The 17,535-nt window shown below is 45.6% G+C and overlaps 2 protein-coding genes across 4 annotated transcripts in view; one reads left to right on the top strand and one right to left on the bottom strand.

Moving 5' to 3' along the window:
- Nucleotides 1-4,548: 4,548 nt before the first annotated feature.
- TBCC (tubulin folding cofactor C) lies at nt 4,549-7,094 on the bottom strand. The gene has a single exon (XM_083831455.1). The coding sequence runs from the start codon at nt 7,085-7,087 to the stop codon at nt 6,080-6,082; it is 1,008 nt and encodes a 335-aa protein (XP_083687581.1). The 5' UTR covers nt 7,088-7,094; the 3' UTR covers nt 4,549-6,079.
- A 30-nt stretch (nt 7,095-7,124) lies between these two features.
- BICRAL (BICRA like chromatin remodeling complex associated protein) overlaps nt 7,125-17,535 on the top strand; it is a 46,795-nt gene continuing 36,384 nt past the window's right edge. For 2 of the 3 annotated variants that reach the window (XM_083831446.1, XM_083831442.1), the window contains exon 1: nt 7,125-7,248. In XM_083831446.1, the coding sequence (XP_083687572.1) occupies nt 7,245-7,248 (4 nt within the window). In that variant the 5' untranslated portion in view covers nt 7,125-7,244. Of the gene's footprint in view, nt 7,249-12,996; nt 17,392-17,535 lie in introns of those variants that run through there. The other variant, XM_083831443.1, reaches the window with a different exon arrangement.

The following is a 17,535-nucleotide window of genomic DNA, read 5'->3' as shown; positions in this document are numbered from 1 at the left end:
GTTGTTGTGCGGAGCTAAGAAATTTGTTTCTGTGCTGTTGTTCATGGATTTGTTTGGGATAATAACCACGTGGTGTGTACAGGGACGGTCCTGAGGCACAGCGCGATGAAATGGCTGTGCCACAGTGTATGGATCACAGGAGGAGGAACAAGTCTGACTTGTGACTTGTCCCTCCTGCGTACACCGGTGTGGGTTGCCCTGTCTGCGGCACGTGAAGTGCCTGCAGGTCCTGAGGCTGGGAATGGAGGCAAGTGGCTAAATCCAGTGCTTGGGCTGTTGTGTGTCCCGGGAAAGGCGAGGAGGGGCACCGACCCCTGTGGTTCCCCAACAGCGCTGGGGCATACGCTGGGGTCTTCAGCATGGTTTTGCTCTGGGCAGCTCCCAGCACTTCACCCATCCTTTATCCACAGTGTGCTCAGAAAACGCAGTCTGTTCTTGGACCACAAGATGCTCATTGTGAGAATTTATTTGTATTATTGTGATGCCTAGGGTGTACTGCTCACTGCTGAAAAAATAACTTATAAATCAACATCTGTATTTGCAGAAACAGGGAAGAAATATGTTGGGAATTTAAAGAAGCTTCCAAAAGGATCACAATAGCCATTATTAAAGGAAAACAGCAAAACAGATGGAACCTGAACTCAGATAAATTAGATCATGTTGTGAAAAGAAACGCTGAAATTCCACAAGTAGCACAGGCTCTTCTTGCTGTTTGTATCTTTCCTTGCGTATGATGAAATTGGCTTTTTGGAACAGTGCAGCCTATGAGCTCTCTTGTGCGGCTGTCTGATCTGCAACAAGAAGGCTGCACAGAAAAAAAGCCCCAGTCACAAGTGGGGAGAGCCTGATGGAAAGAGGGGAGAGCTGAGCAGTACAAGGATGATACACAGGGGAGGGAAAGACGTGTACTTGTCTGCAGGCAGCTCTCAAATCCAGCAAGTTTGCCCTCAGATCCCACTCCCGCGTGCTGGGAGAAATCCGCTTGGAAAGACAGAGGTAGGTGGATATGGAGGGGCCTGGGGTTCAGTATGTTTGGTGGAAAGAATTCAGGAATTGTTTAGCGGAAAGCTGTTGAAGTATTTTGTAGCACCTGAAGCTTTTCCAGGTAAAGGCACTGATACTGGATCCTTGTCTATATATAATTATTCCCCAAATAGTGAAAACATATATATTTAAATCAATTAAAAAAATATAAATATAAGCTTTCAAATATATGGGTAAAAGTATGTAAGAAATTGTCTTGTGTACTTCTTACCTGTTTTTTTTCAGGCAACAGTTTTGCTAGAGCCCACACACCAGAATCCATCTAAATGAAACAGGGCTGGATAAAGAGAAAATGCCAACAGCTTCCCTTGTGTTCCTGCTATTCAGAGAGCCACATGCAGGCAGGCAAGGGGGGCAGCCTCTTTCAGGGTGCGATGGCCAGGTGAAATGCTGGCCACACTGGAAGCAACAGCAAAACTCTTGGCTGCTTTTCTAGGATTAAGTTTTCTCACCACTCAACCCAAAACATCAACAAATACCAACACTCAAAGATCTGCATAGTGCTGAGGAACTCTTTTTGAGTAAAACTATTTTGTTCGCAGACACATGAGCTGTAAAAAGCTGAGTTAGATTGCTGCTAACAAAGTTACGTTTATCTGCAGGTTTCTGTAGGGTCACCAGCTAGAGCAAGGCAATCCAACCAGCTTGTTCTTTGAAATGTTTTAAGAGTTAGCTCTCATGACTCTGGAAAACTGTTCCACGCCTCAGTGCTCTGTACGGTTCAGAAGCTTTCTGCCTTTCTGCCAATTAGTTCAGGGCCAATTTTCACCTAGTTTTATTGTGCCGGTGTTCCTGTTATCCTCATGATGTAGTCACACCATGCCCTTGGCAGGCGTTTGTTTTTCAGCTGCTGAAGCCTAGCAGAAGTTGCTGCTGTTATTACTACAGGGGATGTATTTCTAATGAAGTTCCTTGTTTGTTCTGGTGGTGATGAAACAAACCAGGGCTGAAGACCTTGAGGAGACTTCATTCACTCCGGTCTCGTGTTATGCTGGTTACGTGACTGGGGTGCAGCTCCCCCACCACCCGTAGCACGAGCGTGAGCCTGAATTCGCCGGCTGGCCACTCAGCCGTGAAACTGCTCCGTACAACCCAGGGCTGAGCAAAGCCTCCTTAACACGATAACCTCGGGAGGAGGAGATTCTTGCAAGCCCTCTCTAGCAGGTTAGACATAAAGCAATCCCAGCTCCTGGCCTACAGGAGGCTGGCGGGCAATTTTCTTCATGTCAGCATTGCTCATTGTACCGAGGGAAGAAAGGGAACGTGCCGCCCTCCTCCGCCAAGCTGTGATTAGCAGAGGCACAAAGCAGCTCTGACCAGGCTGGCATTGTGTCTCCTTGACCCAGGAGAACGGAGACAGCCCGGCACACCTCCTGGGACCTGCTGCTGCACGAACCCTGCCCAGCCCTGCCTCTGATTGCTCTCAAGTGCAAGCTTCAGAAGGACAGCGTGGTAGCCAAGTCGCTTGCCCAAACAGCTCAGGATACCTTGTGACACTCTTACTCTCTTTGAGGTTTGCTCGAATGTGATGCACCAGCTGCTCTGTCATCACCTCGTCTAGAGACAAGATGGCAGGCAACTCCTGCCTTGTTACACCCAGGCGCTCTCAGTGAACCTATTTCATCACGTACGTGCTCAAGAAGTGTTCTGACCTCCTGAATGAAGTGCTTCAGGCTTACCTGCTGGCAGCAAGGCATTTTGCTGATGCCTTCTTTGGCAGTTGAGGCAAAAGGTAAACAAATACAATCAAGCTGCAAGTCTTGTGAACCAGGCTCTTGGTCTTACAGTGCTCAGTGTTTTGTCAGTAAGTGGTTCCCATGAAATAGTCTACGCAACTCTATAGTCTAGAGCTGCTGAAGTATCCCTGGTGTCTTATTTCCAGAAATGTACACTGAGTACATCACTGAAAGATTTTTTTTTCCATCTTAGAGGAAAAAATTAGTTTAGTAACAGCTGGGAAATTTTAAAGATGATTATTATATATATAACTATCTGGTGAAACATTTTCGTATGTATTTACTTCTACCATGCTTTTAAATAACTTTGTCAAAAAAATAAAAGTGAATGAGTACGCAATTCTCGATACATCTGAGTTACCACTTCACGCTAAATTTGACTGGAAAATGGATTTCTCAAGTAGCTAACTGTACTTGTGGGACTTCAGCTGCTGTTCCTTCCTTGCTCATGCTGCACTTGCTAGTCCTCCTTTTGCTTCCTGGTGAGGCTTGCAGGAGGCTGGCCATTACCGCACAGGTGAGTAACACCAGAGCTGCCTGCACTCCTGCTGTCAGCATGAAGCGCTCTTTCTGGGACACACGGACAACAACCTGCCAGTGCCTGTGCTGTCTGATTTCCTCCTACACAGCGATTTCTACAAGTGGTGGTGTTAAAATAACTCAGTGGATGGCAATGCATAGGTGCTTCTGTTCCTTCCATAAGAAAGATTTGGAAACGTTGCAGTTTCTATACTGATACAGCCTATGTACATATACTAGCAAAAAATTTCCAGTGCTTGCATTCATATCCTGCAGTATTAATGTAACACTTTTGTTTCAGGAGTTTAAATTTCTCCTAGAATGATTCTATATTAGGGAATGAACATTTTTTTTTAAAGTGCATGGAAATGTGCAATTACCTGTGTATATATTAAAGAGCTTCATAAATGCATGTAAAAAATTGGCTGACCACTCTCACACACTTATTCTGAAATTGGATTTTCTTGACTCGTGTCATGCTAGAGAAAATGATTCATTTACCTGTTTTATATTACAAAAGTAACGCTAAACTTCTTATGGGAAAGTAATTGCCCGGAACATCTTCAACAATTTGCTCTAGAGTTATATTCCTGAAGGGTATTACCTAGTAATTTCGGTTTGACAAAAGTACTTTGAGAAGAGGAATGTGTGAGAACTCAGATCTCAATAACTGACCTTTGAAAAAGGAGTTTTTGGACCCAAGTTTAAGTCTAAATTCTGTGTTTTTAACTTGTTCTGTTTTTTTCAGACACCACCATGAACTAAGGAGGGACAGCTCATGCAGCTACACGTTTACAAGCCAGTTTGTGAAGTCTCTGAGAAGCGCACGTCCCCGATACCCGCTGCAGCCCAGAGGCAGTACCCAGGCATCCAGCTGAGCCCGTGTCTGGCAGCGCAGGACACGAACACAATGCTTACACAGCCTCTGCCCAGCAGAACAAATCCATCTCTGTGCTTTTTACAGGCCCAACAGTTTGCTACTGCTAGACTAGAGGATGCTGAAGAGATTGATTTGTCACTACTAGGAAGCGTGGGGAAGAAATATTAGCTACACATTCAGGCTCTGTACTTAATTTCAACACATCCGTCTAATTTAAGAGACTCCATCTAGTTTGAGACTTCATCTAATCATATCCCTTTGACACCAGACGTTAACAGCTCCATACATTAAGGCATGACTAAGAGTGTTTTCTTTAAATCAATTTATGATGTTGTCAATGCAGAGAAAAATCACCAGGGAAGAAACAACTCCATCCAAAACAAAATATATTTGAAATGCAAAATCCAGTTCAGACAAAAAGTAGACATAACAAAAGTAAACAAAACTGAAAAGCTGTGAAAAATATATAAAAAAAACTTTTCTTTCTCCTTTAAATTAAATATGCTGAAAACAAATTAAGTTTTTTTTGTTGCTCAAAAGCAGTCAAGTACTCAAGTGAAGTTTCAAGTTTCTCATAGCAATGATGCCGTTTTTGATGGTTTAATTAGTATTCATTTTCCATTAGAGGCACATACGACAGGGCAACAAATATTTTGCAGAGTTCTTAAATACAATTCTGAGCCACTTCTTAGGCAAGGTAATTCCTTGTAAAGTGTCACAAGCTAAGGACTGTTTTTGGATACTGGTTATTTCACCATTAACAGGTCACTGTACAAAAAAAAAATAACACTGATACTTTTACTGGTATTGAACTTGACAGAAGAAATAGACTTGAGAAGTCACTGTGCACTAAGGGCCTTTATGTAAGATAACATACTCTTTTAGAACTGAAATAACATGCTTGTCACATTTTAATTCCCTCTGCCAACGTTGCACTTGATATGCAGAGGCAGAGAGATGATCTATGATCACCTTTATCTGTGATCACCGCCAAGCCTGCTGGCTGGTACACAGACGACAGACTAACCAGGGGGATGCACCCGGCCATCTCTGCCCTGAGGCTTCTGTCATGTTCACCAGCACCTCCTGCGTGCCCTAGGAAGTCTGCCCACATCTGGTTTTGTTTCAAGTTAAAACTGTTTACAGAAGGAGCATCCTTTCACATAGGACTTTCAGTCTGTGAAGATTCAATATTTATGTATCCTCTACAGGTTTGCTCATTTCAATCATTAACATAGTGGGAGAGCATTCAGTTTTCATTAGACTTTTTTCTCTTTATCTTGCTTAAGTCTAAATAAAGACAACTGACAGGTATCACCCATCAGCAGAACCTGGCTCCCAATTACATCAGAGCCTTGTTCACCTGTCTGATACACTGTTCCCCTCTATAAAACATCCCCCTTTCATCTTTTGTCTCTGTTGCCTCACCGAAGTCATCTCCACCATACCCATGACTGGTCTGTAATTTCAGCACCACAAAAATAGGACAGATTAGGCATTTGGTCTTTTTGCCTGACTCCAACTTGTACTGCTTGCACGTAATTCAGATTCTGTCTGGGTGAGCGAAAGCGGCATAACAGCTCTAACAGAGGCTCGCTGTTATTTGTGTACTGGTGCCCCTTGCCCCACCTTAATTCAAAAAGCTCAGCAATGAGGTACCACAGTAGTTGGCTAATTCCACAGTGAAATATAAAGATTATAGCAGTAAATTGCTTAAGAACAGTAAACTACATCTGACTGGTGCTTTTTGGTTAATGAGGCCAGTCATGCATTGTAACTCACAATTTAAATACCACCTGCAATCACTGTATGGCCTATCAGGGCTGAAGTCCTCCTGCTTATGAATCAATGCGTCTACATCAGGATTTCTCGATCGGTAGGTACCAAGCTGCCCCCGCGGTCAGTCCCAGCAGCTGACCCTTTCCTCCTCAGGGATGAGGCACCAGTTGGGCGAAGGCTTGTCGTTCGCCAGCCAGTCGAAGTCATCCACCAGGTTCCAGTTGTTTCTGTTTCTGTCCAGCCCGGACGACTCGAAATCCCTCTCGATCCCCGGGTAGCTCCAGGCGTAGGGCGCGAAGGAGACCTTGGTGCAGTCCTCGATCACGGCCCGGCTGGTCACCTGTATGTAGAACCGGCTGTCGCGGGTGCGGTGCGTGCGGAGCTGCTGGCAGGCCACCACCAGCTGGCACTCGCTGCAGCCGTCCACCAGCACGGAGGTGGACACGGGCCCGCAGAGCACGGTGCAGCCGCGGCAGTCCCGCACCCGCAGCGTGTTGGCGTTGCCCCGCAGCCGCACCCGGCAGCCGCGCAGCTCGGCCAGCACCACGTCGCGCTGCAGCAGCTCCTCCGGCCCCAGCTCCAGCTCCCGGCCCTCGGCGCCGCTGAAGCCGCACAGCGGGGGCCCGCCCGGCTCCCCCTCGGCCACGCCGCGGCAGGGGGCCGGGGGCTCGTCCGCGGGCTCGGCGGGGCCGGGCTGCGCGTCTGGGGCCGCTCCTTTCCGCAGGGCGCGGAAGGCGAAGCGCTTCTTGGGCTGCAGCTGCTGCCGCCGCGCCGCCAGCGCCGCCTGCAGCCGCGCCACGGCCTCCTGCGCCTGGCGCAGCTCGTAGGGCGCCAGGCAGCGCACGCTGTCCGTCAGCAGCTTCTGCAGCGCCTGCAGCCGCGCCGCCGCCTCGTCCGGCGGGCCCGCCGCCAGCAGCTCCTCCACGGCCTGCCGCTCCCGGCCCAGCGCGGCCAGCACGAACTCGCTGCGCTCCTCCTGCACCGCCCGCGCCTCCCGCTGCTGCCGCTGCCGCTCCACGCCCTGCTGCCGCTCCGCCTCGCGCCGCTGCAGCCGCTCCGGCAGCACCGGGCCCGGGGCCTGCGGCTCCTCCGCCGCCGCGGCCGCCGCCCCTCCCGCCGCCGCCGCCATCTTGTCCGCTCGCCTCCCCTCAGCGCGCCGCCCGCCGGCCTCCCGCGGCCCCTCTGGCGTCGCGGCCGCCCATTGGCCGGGCGGGGAGGGGCGGGGCGGGCGGGAGGGAGGGAGGAGCCCCGGGCGGTTCTTAAAGGGGCCGGCGCCGCGCTGCGGGATGGGTGAGTCCTGGCGGCGGGCGCCCCGCGGGCTTCGGCCTCCCGCCGGCCTGCAAGCCCCCTCCCCTCCCCTCCCCTCCCCTCCCCGCGCCGTGCGCGCGCGGAAGTGCCCCTTCGCCCCGCCCCTCCCTCTCCGACCGCGCGCGCAGCGGCCGTTGGCCGTTGGGGGGGAGGGGGAGGGCGCTGTGGTGGGCGCGGCCCCGCTGAGGGGAGGGCTGGGGAGGGGCGGCCGCTGCCCTTGGCGGCCCCTGCCGTGCCCTGCCGTGCCGTGCCGTGCCGTGCCGTGCTCCTCGCACCGAGGGGCTGCGGGTCCTTGGGGGGCGCGGGGGGGGAGCGGTGCCCCGCGAGGGCTCCGCGCGCGAAGTGCGGCTGGGCACGGCCGCCCTTTGGTGTGTTCCTTGCGAACTGCCGCGCCTCGGGTGCGTGGCACGCGAACTTCCCGCAGGGGGTGTTCACACAAAGCACGGAGAAACACGGACATAAATCCCGCTCCTACAAACACCGTACCCCTTCTCCTGGCACTTCGAAGTTGCCTTTGGTACGCTAACCAGGACCTAAAGCTACCCACTCGTACAAAACCGCGATAACCCAGAGGGTGTTCCGAATGTGCAGTCCTCTAGTGATGGCACGAGGGGTTTTTCCCTCATCATTTTTTCCTTGGAAGTATTGGGATTGTTCCGTCGCATAAAGTGAGCATCAAAAGCTTGCCATCGTTGCCTGTCTCTTGAGAAACACGGCTAAATTTCCGTGTCAGGCATGGTGTAACGTTGTTAGAGGGTAGGAGTACCTGCACACGCAATGTCAGCCCGGTTAGGGTGACAGAAGAAAGGGCGGCGAATGCCCGTAATACTTGCAATGCACAAGGGGCTTGCACTAAAATATAGAATACTCTTTCTTTGTCATTCACAAAATATAAAATGAAGGGATGCCGAGAAGCTGCCTGGTAGAGTAGGTTGGTAGAGCGTGCAAAGTACTGCAAGGTCATTGCGAAGTATTTGTATATTGACCCACAGCAAGCCGGAGGTGATGGTCTGTAAGGGTGGTGGAGTAAGGGTGGGCAATGTGGTGTTCAATGCGTTAGTTACGGCACCGAGCTGTCTCACTGCTGCAAAGTTAACCTGTACAGAGCTTTGCTTCTGAAGTTTGAGGCTTTAAGTCATAACAATGAAAAGCTCTTATGGCATAGAAAAGGAGAATGCTTGGTCATGAAAAAGAGAAGGAAATCTTGAAGCATTCCCACGTGATTGTTTTTCTCTACCAGTGTGTTTAAATGATGCATTTGGTAAGTCTTCGGCATTTTTGCTATTAAATAGTCAAATCCTCTCCTGCAGTACCTGCAGTAATGTAAATGTACAATTAATTCACTGTAAGACAAAAACAATCCTTATTTCTATCTTGTTTCATAGGAAAGGGGTGTAAGTTTCTTAGCAGGCCTTTTTACTCCCACCAGTGTAGATAATACTGATAGTAGCAGTGATGCAAGTTCTTATCCCATACATGAGAATATTCATAGAAAAACAGACTTCTGCTGTTTTTTCAGAGCGTGTAAATATTATTGGAGTATGGCTTTGTTATTTTTAAAGAGATGTGACCATGCGGATGAAATGCAACGTGTAAAATACATTTATACATGAAAAATTTACAAGCAAACACTAATGTACGCTCGTCAAAAAATGTAACTCTATATTTTATGCTGCAGTATAATGATTATTTTTTATGGCATTCAGTCACTCAGAAAGATAGGTTTTTTTTTTTTTTTTTCTAGAGCTGGTTGAAGGTTTCAGTTAATGAGGACCAAGTACACTTGTGAATAGAAGCTTCTGGGAGAGATTGGAATCTTTTCACATTGCTAATGCACACAAATTATTTTGGGGTTAGAAGTAAAATAACCCCAGATACAAGACAGTAAAGTGTATGACCATAATGAAAAATCCAAAAAGGAGCAATAAAATTCTTCCAACCATCTCATCTTGATACTCCAAAATTACTTTCCACACTTACAATTTGGGGTTTTGGTATAATTGATATTGGTGTGTATATATATATATTTTGTGGTAAGCAAAGGCTGACAGTTTTCTTCCTGACTTTGCTGGCAGCAACATTTATGTTTTAAGGCTGTTTAACATGTTCCAATATAAGCCATAGAAAATAGAGGATTTACAATTTCCCAAGCAGTAACCACACCTAAATATCAGCCCTATAGCTTGGGCTTGGACTCACTTTGGTTAGCTGCTGCAAGCAGTCTAGCTGCTTGAGAATACTGGATAAAAGCCAGGTACATAGTTCTGCCTATAATTTATTTATTTATTTTTCCCCCTGGACATGCTTTAGTTCCTCCCTGCTTTGGAAGTAGTTAATACTCGTCTCAGTAACATCTTTTGCTATTGCTTGGGCTATATACTGTTATTTGTCTTATGGGAAGTTGCAGGTTGCACATGCTTACTTGGAACTGCCAAAGCGCTGTGGAACTCCAAAAAATAAGCTTTGCTACACATGCTTCTAGGCTTAAATCCTATCACATGGATATAACTCTCGAATGCTGTCTACCTGGAAATATTGTACTGATTTAAACTAAGTCAACAGCATTAACTAGCAGTCTTCTTGAAGTGAGGTGCATTGCGTAGTTTGAGTGAGGGTTCAATATACTGTCTCATTCCATCATTATTTTAATAAGAAAGAGAAATAAATGCAAGATCAATAGAGGCAACCGGGTGTCAGTTCAGAATCCACACAGTGGATTCTTGAACCTGAGGTTCCTGAGCTTGTGAAAACCAAGAACTTTATAGTTGTGGTATAGTCTTGAAATGTAGGTTTGCGTTCTCTCAAACAGAGGAAGGAAGAAAATACAGCTATTCCTTATCATTGGTACATACGCCAGCACCAGCATTTTTATCTCAAAGACTGCAATATATGTGTGTTGCACTATAAAACACAAAAGTGCTGTTTCATCTTTTAGCTGTGTTTTCAAGAAAAGCAGCAGCCTGTGTCTTGTATGGAGTTCTTATCTGCTAGATGGGATCTCTGAATGCCTGTGCGATTGAGCTTCTCCAGAAGAGATTAGCAGATGAACGTAATTACTTCTGGCTACAAAGCAGGTACTTCACTGACTTCCACAACTTCCAGTAGTATTCTACTGCCAGTTTTCGCACGGCCTCTTTGAACTTTTCTGGCACTGTGATCAGCCACGTTAGATGTAAGCTATTCATTGAAGATACTGTTTGACTACATTTTTCATGGTGTATTGGGGCTTCAGTAAAAGAGACTGTCAAGGCTCTGTATTTTTTTGTGTTCTCTTGAAAAAACATTAACAAGTTCCTTTAACATGATTGGCATACCATTTTTTTTTAAAGCTTTTGTTTGAACTAATATGATATTCTTTATATATTTGGCCATATGGGAAGGCAAGACAATGTAAAATATGTGTACTTTTTAAATCACTAATTAGAGAGTTGGAACAACAACTGTAAAACTTATTTGGTGCATCTTAATTGCAGTGAGTAATGCAAAAGCTTTGAAATGTAATCCTTGGGAATGCTTAAGATACTAATTATATTCCGACCAGTCAAGGTGCACTTGTTTTGAAACAAGTCTGAGCTGGTCCCTTCCAAGAGCCTGGTGTTTCCAGTGCCAGAGGTGGAGAAACAAATTCATTTCTGTGAAAATGAGCTATCCTCCAAAGGCCGAGACGGACTTCAAAGTGTACCATTTTATGGCAAGAGGCACTAACAGATTAATAGAGCGAGGCCCAGATACACTCAACACAAAAGCTCAAGAAAAGAAGAGATCTTAGGTTTGGTCCAGCTCTAGCTTCTAACTGGTACTTAGGACCCTATCTTGCTAATTGACCTAATTAAATTCCAAAGACCCAAGAATGTAAATGACAGATGCTGTCTTACGGACTCTCTGCTTATTCTATGCATCCTTTGAGGTAGTTATTAGTTCTGAAGTTCCTCCCTAGGAGATTTTTTTTCAGTGCCTTACTTTAAATGTCTTTTTTTTTTTTTTTTTTAAGGCATTTCAGAAAAGTATGTTCACTTACTGGACTAGCCAGTTCAATGGACTGCTTAGGTTCAATAGTGCTTCAAAGTTTTCCAGTTTTTTGGAATTATGAATCTTAGTTGCAAACCTATTCCATTTCTCTTTCTGAGTAACTTCAATGGAATGAACTTGAAATAGTTTTATCCAAGTTTACTGATTCTCTGTAAGCTCTCCTATAGTTTATTCATTAGTTAACAAAACTAAACCTTTTTTTTCCTTTTTTCCTTTTGCTTATCCAATGAAAAAATCTGGCAGTTATCATTTTGAAGGATTGCTTCCTCATATTAGTAGCATTTGACCTTCATTTCTAAAGAAAGTCTGAGAAAATAAATTCCATTCATGTTGATGAACCTTCTAACGATAATATTGAGACTTATAATACAGCAATCTTAATTCATATCCAAATCTTATACTGTTGGTTTCTAACAGAGCTCCATAAATATACAAGTAAAACCATTTTTTCTCAGAAGTTGTGACTTAGATGAAGCTTTATTCATAATGTCCCTTCTTTAATTAAGACTTTCTTTTTATCTAAACTATAAAGGATAGTTTAGCAAGCTTGTATTTCTTTCCTGAACATGAATACTTTTGGAGTGACTTAGTATTTCACTGTGTTTCTGTGATCCCTGTAATGCCTGGTTTCATGCTTTAGATCTGCATTTTGTACTTAGGTTCCTTCCATTAACATTTTTTTAAAATTATTATTATTTTTAAATCCATGGCACCTCAGTTGTATAAGGAATGGCCCTTTTGTTAGCTTCATTGCCTGGCTGCTGTTTCAACTACTACCAATATTTTACTTTTAAGCCTTGTGCCTGTCTGCTCATTAATATGTTTTCATGTATTTCTGTATCCTTATTTACCTGATTTGTTCCAATTTGTCTATGCTAAACTAGCTATTAATACTATACAATCTCCTCCCAATTTTCTGCCATTGTTTTGTAGTTTAAATTTCTTCTACAAATTTTGGCAGTGTTATTTGTTGAAGATTATTTCTCCAGATGCTGTAGTAAAGCTCTATCTCTTCAGAGGTGTTTTTTTCTCAGTACACTCTAGTGGCTGAAGGTCTTAAGATTATTTTAACTCGGGAGTGAGAGTTATTAATCTTTCAAATTCAATTCTCCTTTTTAAGGTACTCTAAACTGAAGAATGAGACTCCATTTAAATAACCTGGAGCATGATATAGTTATTCTTGATCTGTTCCACTAATAGTTTTCCATTGTAATTTGTTTCAATGAGAGGTTCAGTCACTACATTTTTGTTTCTACTGATCACCTTTCATAGCTCAGATCTACCTCTCCAGAATTTGTTCATGATTCACCACGGAACAGCCCTGTTGGCCTTCACACAACCTCCGGTCACATAAACCTTTCTTTCTTCTGGTGTCGGTGTAAATCTCTCGTTCTTAGTTACCTCCTCTTGCTACCTACACCCTGACCAATCACCCTTCTGGTCACGTATTGGCTAGGTGGTCCTGTGTTTGACGTGGAGACTGATACTGGAGTCATGCAGATATTGTGTGTTACGTTACGCAATTATGACACTCATTTTATGGGTAATGTTTTGTGCAAGGCCGCACCTCGAGTGCTGTGTTCAGCTTTGGGCCCCTTACTACAAGAAGGACATCGAGGCCCTGGAGCGTGTCCAGAGAAGGGCTACGGAGCTGGTGAGGGGCCTGGAGCACAAGTCCTATGGGGAGCGGCTGAGGGAACTGGGGGTGTTTGGTCTGGAGAAGAGGAGGCTCAGGGGAGACCTCATCGCTCTCTGCAACTGCCTGAAAGGAAGGTGTGGGGAGCTGGGGGTCGGCCTCTTCTCACAGATAACTAGTGATAGGACTAGAGGGAATGGCCTCAAGTTGCACCAGGGGAGGTTCAGGTTGGAAATGAGGAGACATTTCTTCTCAGAAAGAGCAGTCAGGCATTGGGACGGGTTGCCCAGGGAGGTGATGGAGTCACCGTCCCTGGGGGTGTTCAAGGAGAGGTTGGACGTGGTGCTTAGGGACATGGTTTAGTGGGTGACATTGGTGGTAGGGGGCTGGTTGGACCAGGTGATCTTGGAGGCCTTTTCCAACCTTAATGGTTCTAGTATTGAAAAGATGCTTTCTATGATTGATTGACATCTAGAATCATAGAATATCCCGAGTTGGAAGGGACACATAAGGATCATTAAGTCCAACTCCTGGCACCGCACAGGTCTGCCCAAAAGTTTAGACCATGTGACTAAGTGCACAGTCCAATCTCTTCTTAAATTCAGACAGGCTTGGTGCAGTGATTTGTAATGCTTAGGAAAATTTTACTGGTGTGTCCTCTAAGTAGTGGTGGTATAATTATTCAAAATTTGGCAGTTCATATGGATATCAAAGAACTGAATTTTTCACATGGCATGTTGCATTTACATTCAAAGTTGAATTTCTTGTCTTCCTTCCTGGCACTATATGAGTGCCCTACTTTTCAAGTGCTGTGACCTCTACTTCTGTATTGCTTGTAGCTTCTAATGATGACCTATTTGTTTCTGTGCCTTCAAGCTCAGAGTTATTTATGCTCATCTAAATTAGTAATTCTTAAAAGCAATATGCAGTTGAAGTGTTGCATCTGCTGATCAGCTCACACAAGAAACATATTAAGGGATGAAGGGATAACGAAGAATGGGAGGAAGAAGAGCCGTAAATAGAGCTGAAGTAGTCTGCAATCTACACTCAGTGCGAGGAAAGCAAGACTGCAGTGGAGTAAATGACATTCTTTTCCATCCGATATTGCTCAGAGAGGGTGCAGTGGGTCGAGGATACAAAACAACTATTCATGCAGGAGTCTTAGGATGACTGTGGAATTCATTCATTTAACGCTTAGTCCTTAAATTCTTTCATATGAATCTTCTGCTTCGTGATTTGCTTTTGGGGTGGTAATGTAGGCTTGCACAAGAATAAGAATGTTTGCCGTGTAGAGGTGGAGAAATGGGCTCTTGACCTAGGAGAAACCGGAGGACAAAATGAATGGGGAGAGTTTTGTAGCCCCTTATGTTCCTCCTCTCAGTAGCTAAGCCTACTTCTTGCTTCTACACATTCTGTTGTTTCAGGGCTACGTATCTCAGCTCACTCCAAATGTGATTTGGTGTCTTTGCACACTTATGAGAGCAGGAGTTGTCAAATTGCATGGTCATAGTTTGACAGCGGATGTCAAAATATAGCCAAGTATTATGTTGTGTGACGGGTGCACACTGTGTTCCCGGTGGCTGTACGTAAGAATTACTACGCTAATGTCTGTCTTCCGAAGATTTTTCCTATTCCTTTTTGACACTGGTCTTTCTTCGTATTTTCCCCTACTCCTCCTGAAGCTGCTACATAAAAATGAATGAGAAAATGAATGAATGTGATTGAGGAAGCTACAGACAGACAGCAACCGAATGTGCATTGCATGCAATTTGGAGAATAGGGCTGGTTGAAAAGGACAGCTCTGGACAGGTGACCTTGGGGTATAAGAATTTTGACGCATTGGGGTCTTCAGCGCTAATGCAGTAAGGCAGTGAGAAGAGGGGGAGCTCCTGGGGCAACGATAGTTCAGATGCATCATGTGATCCTCTTAAAAAAAAGCATGAGTAGCTCATCACAAAAGTACAACTTTACAGAAGTGGCTTGGAAAATTCTGTTGTACACCAGCAAGTGAGTACAGTGCAGCTGAAGACCGAATTCAAACTTCTTATTATTGAAGGTAACATTAATTTTGCTTTAAGGGTGTATTTCAGTGTGACCTAAGTCACATCCAACTCTTGATTCTTTTTTTTTTTAAAGTAACTGTTTCTACCTAGTCAAATTTGTTTCTGAACAGATGCAGTAAATATAGAATTACATGCAAATTTGCTTCTGCAGAAAACACACAAAGCTTTAGTGGGTTCTGGTTTGACTTTGTCCACTCAGTGGCAATGTAAAGGGTTTTCAACCATAAGCTCACTGACTTGTGTAGATCCTGAGAAATGGTACAGCTTCAGGTGCCTCACTGTGGAGACATCATTTCTTCCATTTTTGTACTGTCCCTGCCTAGCAAGGTTATTGCCAGTGCTGCTTTTAAACATCATTTGGGGAAAATAAGTGTAAATTATGGTATAATCTTTGACAATTTACAGAGGCTTCCTTGTGTTTCTTATGATGAGGCAAAATCATTGTCTTCCTTCCTCTTCTGTGTTTGTATTGCCTGTTTCCTGTTTGTAGTTTCTGTAGGACTGGGAGGCTGATAGCATACCGATCAGTTATCTGCCTCAGAGTGGTGTCCCTCTGAAGCAGTTCCTTCCTGTTAACCAAATCAGAAGAACAACTGTGGTGTCTCCCCAGTTCAAAGGTTCTTACTTGCGCAAAGTTCTCGTAAGTCAGTGAAGTTGAGCAGGCTTTCATTCAGAGCAGAATTTTACCGCTGGAAACGTGTGCTGAAGTTTGGGTCCCTGAAGTGTGGCCTTTTCGATTTTCTAATGCTAGTGTCAGCAGTAAGAGCAATTAGGCTGCCAAGCTCTTTGACATGCGGTGTCCACATCCGTATCGTTGACCATTCACACCCGCGCTGTCTTTATCAAAAGTGAAGTTCGTAACTGGCTGCTCCGCAGTGCCGTGTGTGTGCGCAGCCTGTCCAGCCTGCGCGATGGCTCTGCCGGGCTCACACTACGGCCTGGCCTTTCCGCTTTCAGAGTTGAAACTGCACCTACATTTTCTGCGGTGGGCATGCAAGTAAGTGCAGGTGTGTCTTTGATTTAGCCTGTTTGGGATCAGACTTGGCCTTTGCTTCCCATATTATAATCTGAATTGGCTGAATATAACCAGATTTTAATAATAAAAAAAAAGTAGGTGCTTTTTTGTTAACATGAACAGTTAACTTGAAGTTCCACCTAGTGCAGTGCCCATCCGTGTTTTCATGTCATTGTGTTTAAAAACCAAAAGGGTATTTTTTGAGCTGTAAAGCTAATAAAGAAGAATGCTACTTTAAACCTTTTCCTCAAAGGAGTTTTAAGAGTTACTTTTTTTAGGAAAAAAAAGAGAAAAGGCCGCTCTCTGTAAGACCTTGGGAATTACAAGTACCGGCATGAAAACAGTTTTGAAAAAGATTCTTGTTTTAAAGCCATTAGCTTACATTATCTCTTCATGTTAAGAATATGTTTTCAATGCTTTTTTTTTTCTTTAATATGTAAAGGTCAATAAATATGTAAAGGCTTGTACAGTCATCTGAGTAAAGAATGTGTAATTGTATTTTTAATGAATCCTGTGAATATCTTGTTCAATTAGCCTTGTATCATCAAAAAACTTTGAAGAAAATTATTCCACTAATGCTTTTAAGTGAGAGAAACTGTGGAAGTGTAGCAACGAAGGGTTGGTGCTGTAAGCTTTGACTCACACTGGCATTTTTAAGTTACCTGAAACTTTTTATAGCATTTAGAGTTCGTGCCCTTTGTTTCAGCCACGGGAGATGAGAGAAAGAAAACAGGCAAGACATTTAAAGTATTGCCACTTGCAAGAGGGTCCCATCTTAGCTCTTCCAAGGTGACCTTGCGCTTTACCTCGGGGGGTCTCGCAGTGGTTTACAACCTCGACGTGGCGGCAAGTGGGCGAAACAAACTTTTCGGTTGGCCAGCTCTCCGTAACCCCAAAGCCCCCCGGCTCCTCCCTGACCGCAAGCACCTCAGCTCTGCCGTACGGATTTCTGGAGGCGGCGGGGGGGGGGGGGGGACTGCTAACAACCACCCCGACCCCGCAGCTGTCCCAGGGCCTGCGCTAGGGCAGGCCGAGCGGCGCGGCAGCGGGCAGTCACCATGCCAGCCCGGCGGCTGCGTGTGGCGCCGCGCTCGCTGCGGCATTGTCTGGCGGCGGAGCGGCGGGCCGGGGCTCCGGCGGCGCGGAGCCGTGCCGGGTGCCGTGCCGGGTGCCGTGCCGTGCCGTGCCGGGTGCCGTGCCGTGCCGTGCCGCGCCGCGCCGTGCCGCTCCGCTCTCTTTCTCTTTCCCCCTCTGTCGCTCTCTCGCTCGCTCTCCCCCCTCCCTCCCTCGCTCTCTCGCTCTCCCTCTCTCTCTCCTACACTGCCAGCCCCTGATGTGATGGCGAAGAAACCCCGTTGACAAGGCACTGCTTTTTCATGACGGTGAGTTTCCCTTTGAGTGTATTATAATTTTGTGATAAAAATTTCAAGGAAAAAAAAAACACACAACCTCCTTCCTCCCTTCCTTCGGGGAGGGAAAAGAGAGGGGGGAAATCTATCTCCAGACAGACAGAAAAGAAAGAGGAG

The sequence above is a fragment of the Anser anser genome, assembly GCF_964211835.1.
Source record: "Anser anser genome assembly, chromosome: 3".
NCBI lineage: Eukaryota > Metazoa > Chordata > Aves > Anseriformes > Anatidae > Anser > Anser anser.
Note: the sequence above shows the minus strand (reverse complement) of the source record. Positions and strands in the feature narration are given on the sequence as shown.

Bases quoted from the DNA above. Each gene is read 5' to 3' on its own strand.
- TBCC (XM_083831455.1), bottom strand. From the start codon at position 7,087: ATGGCGGCGGCGGCGGGAGGGGCGGCGGCCGCGGCGGCGGAGGAGCCG.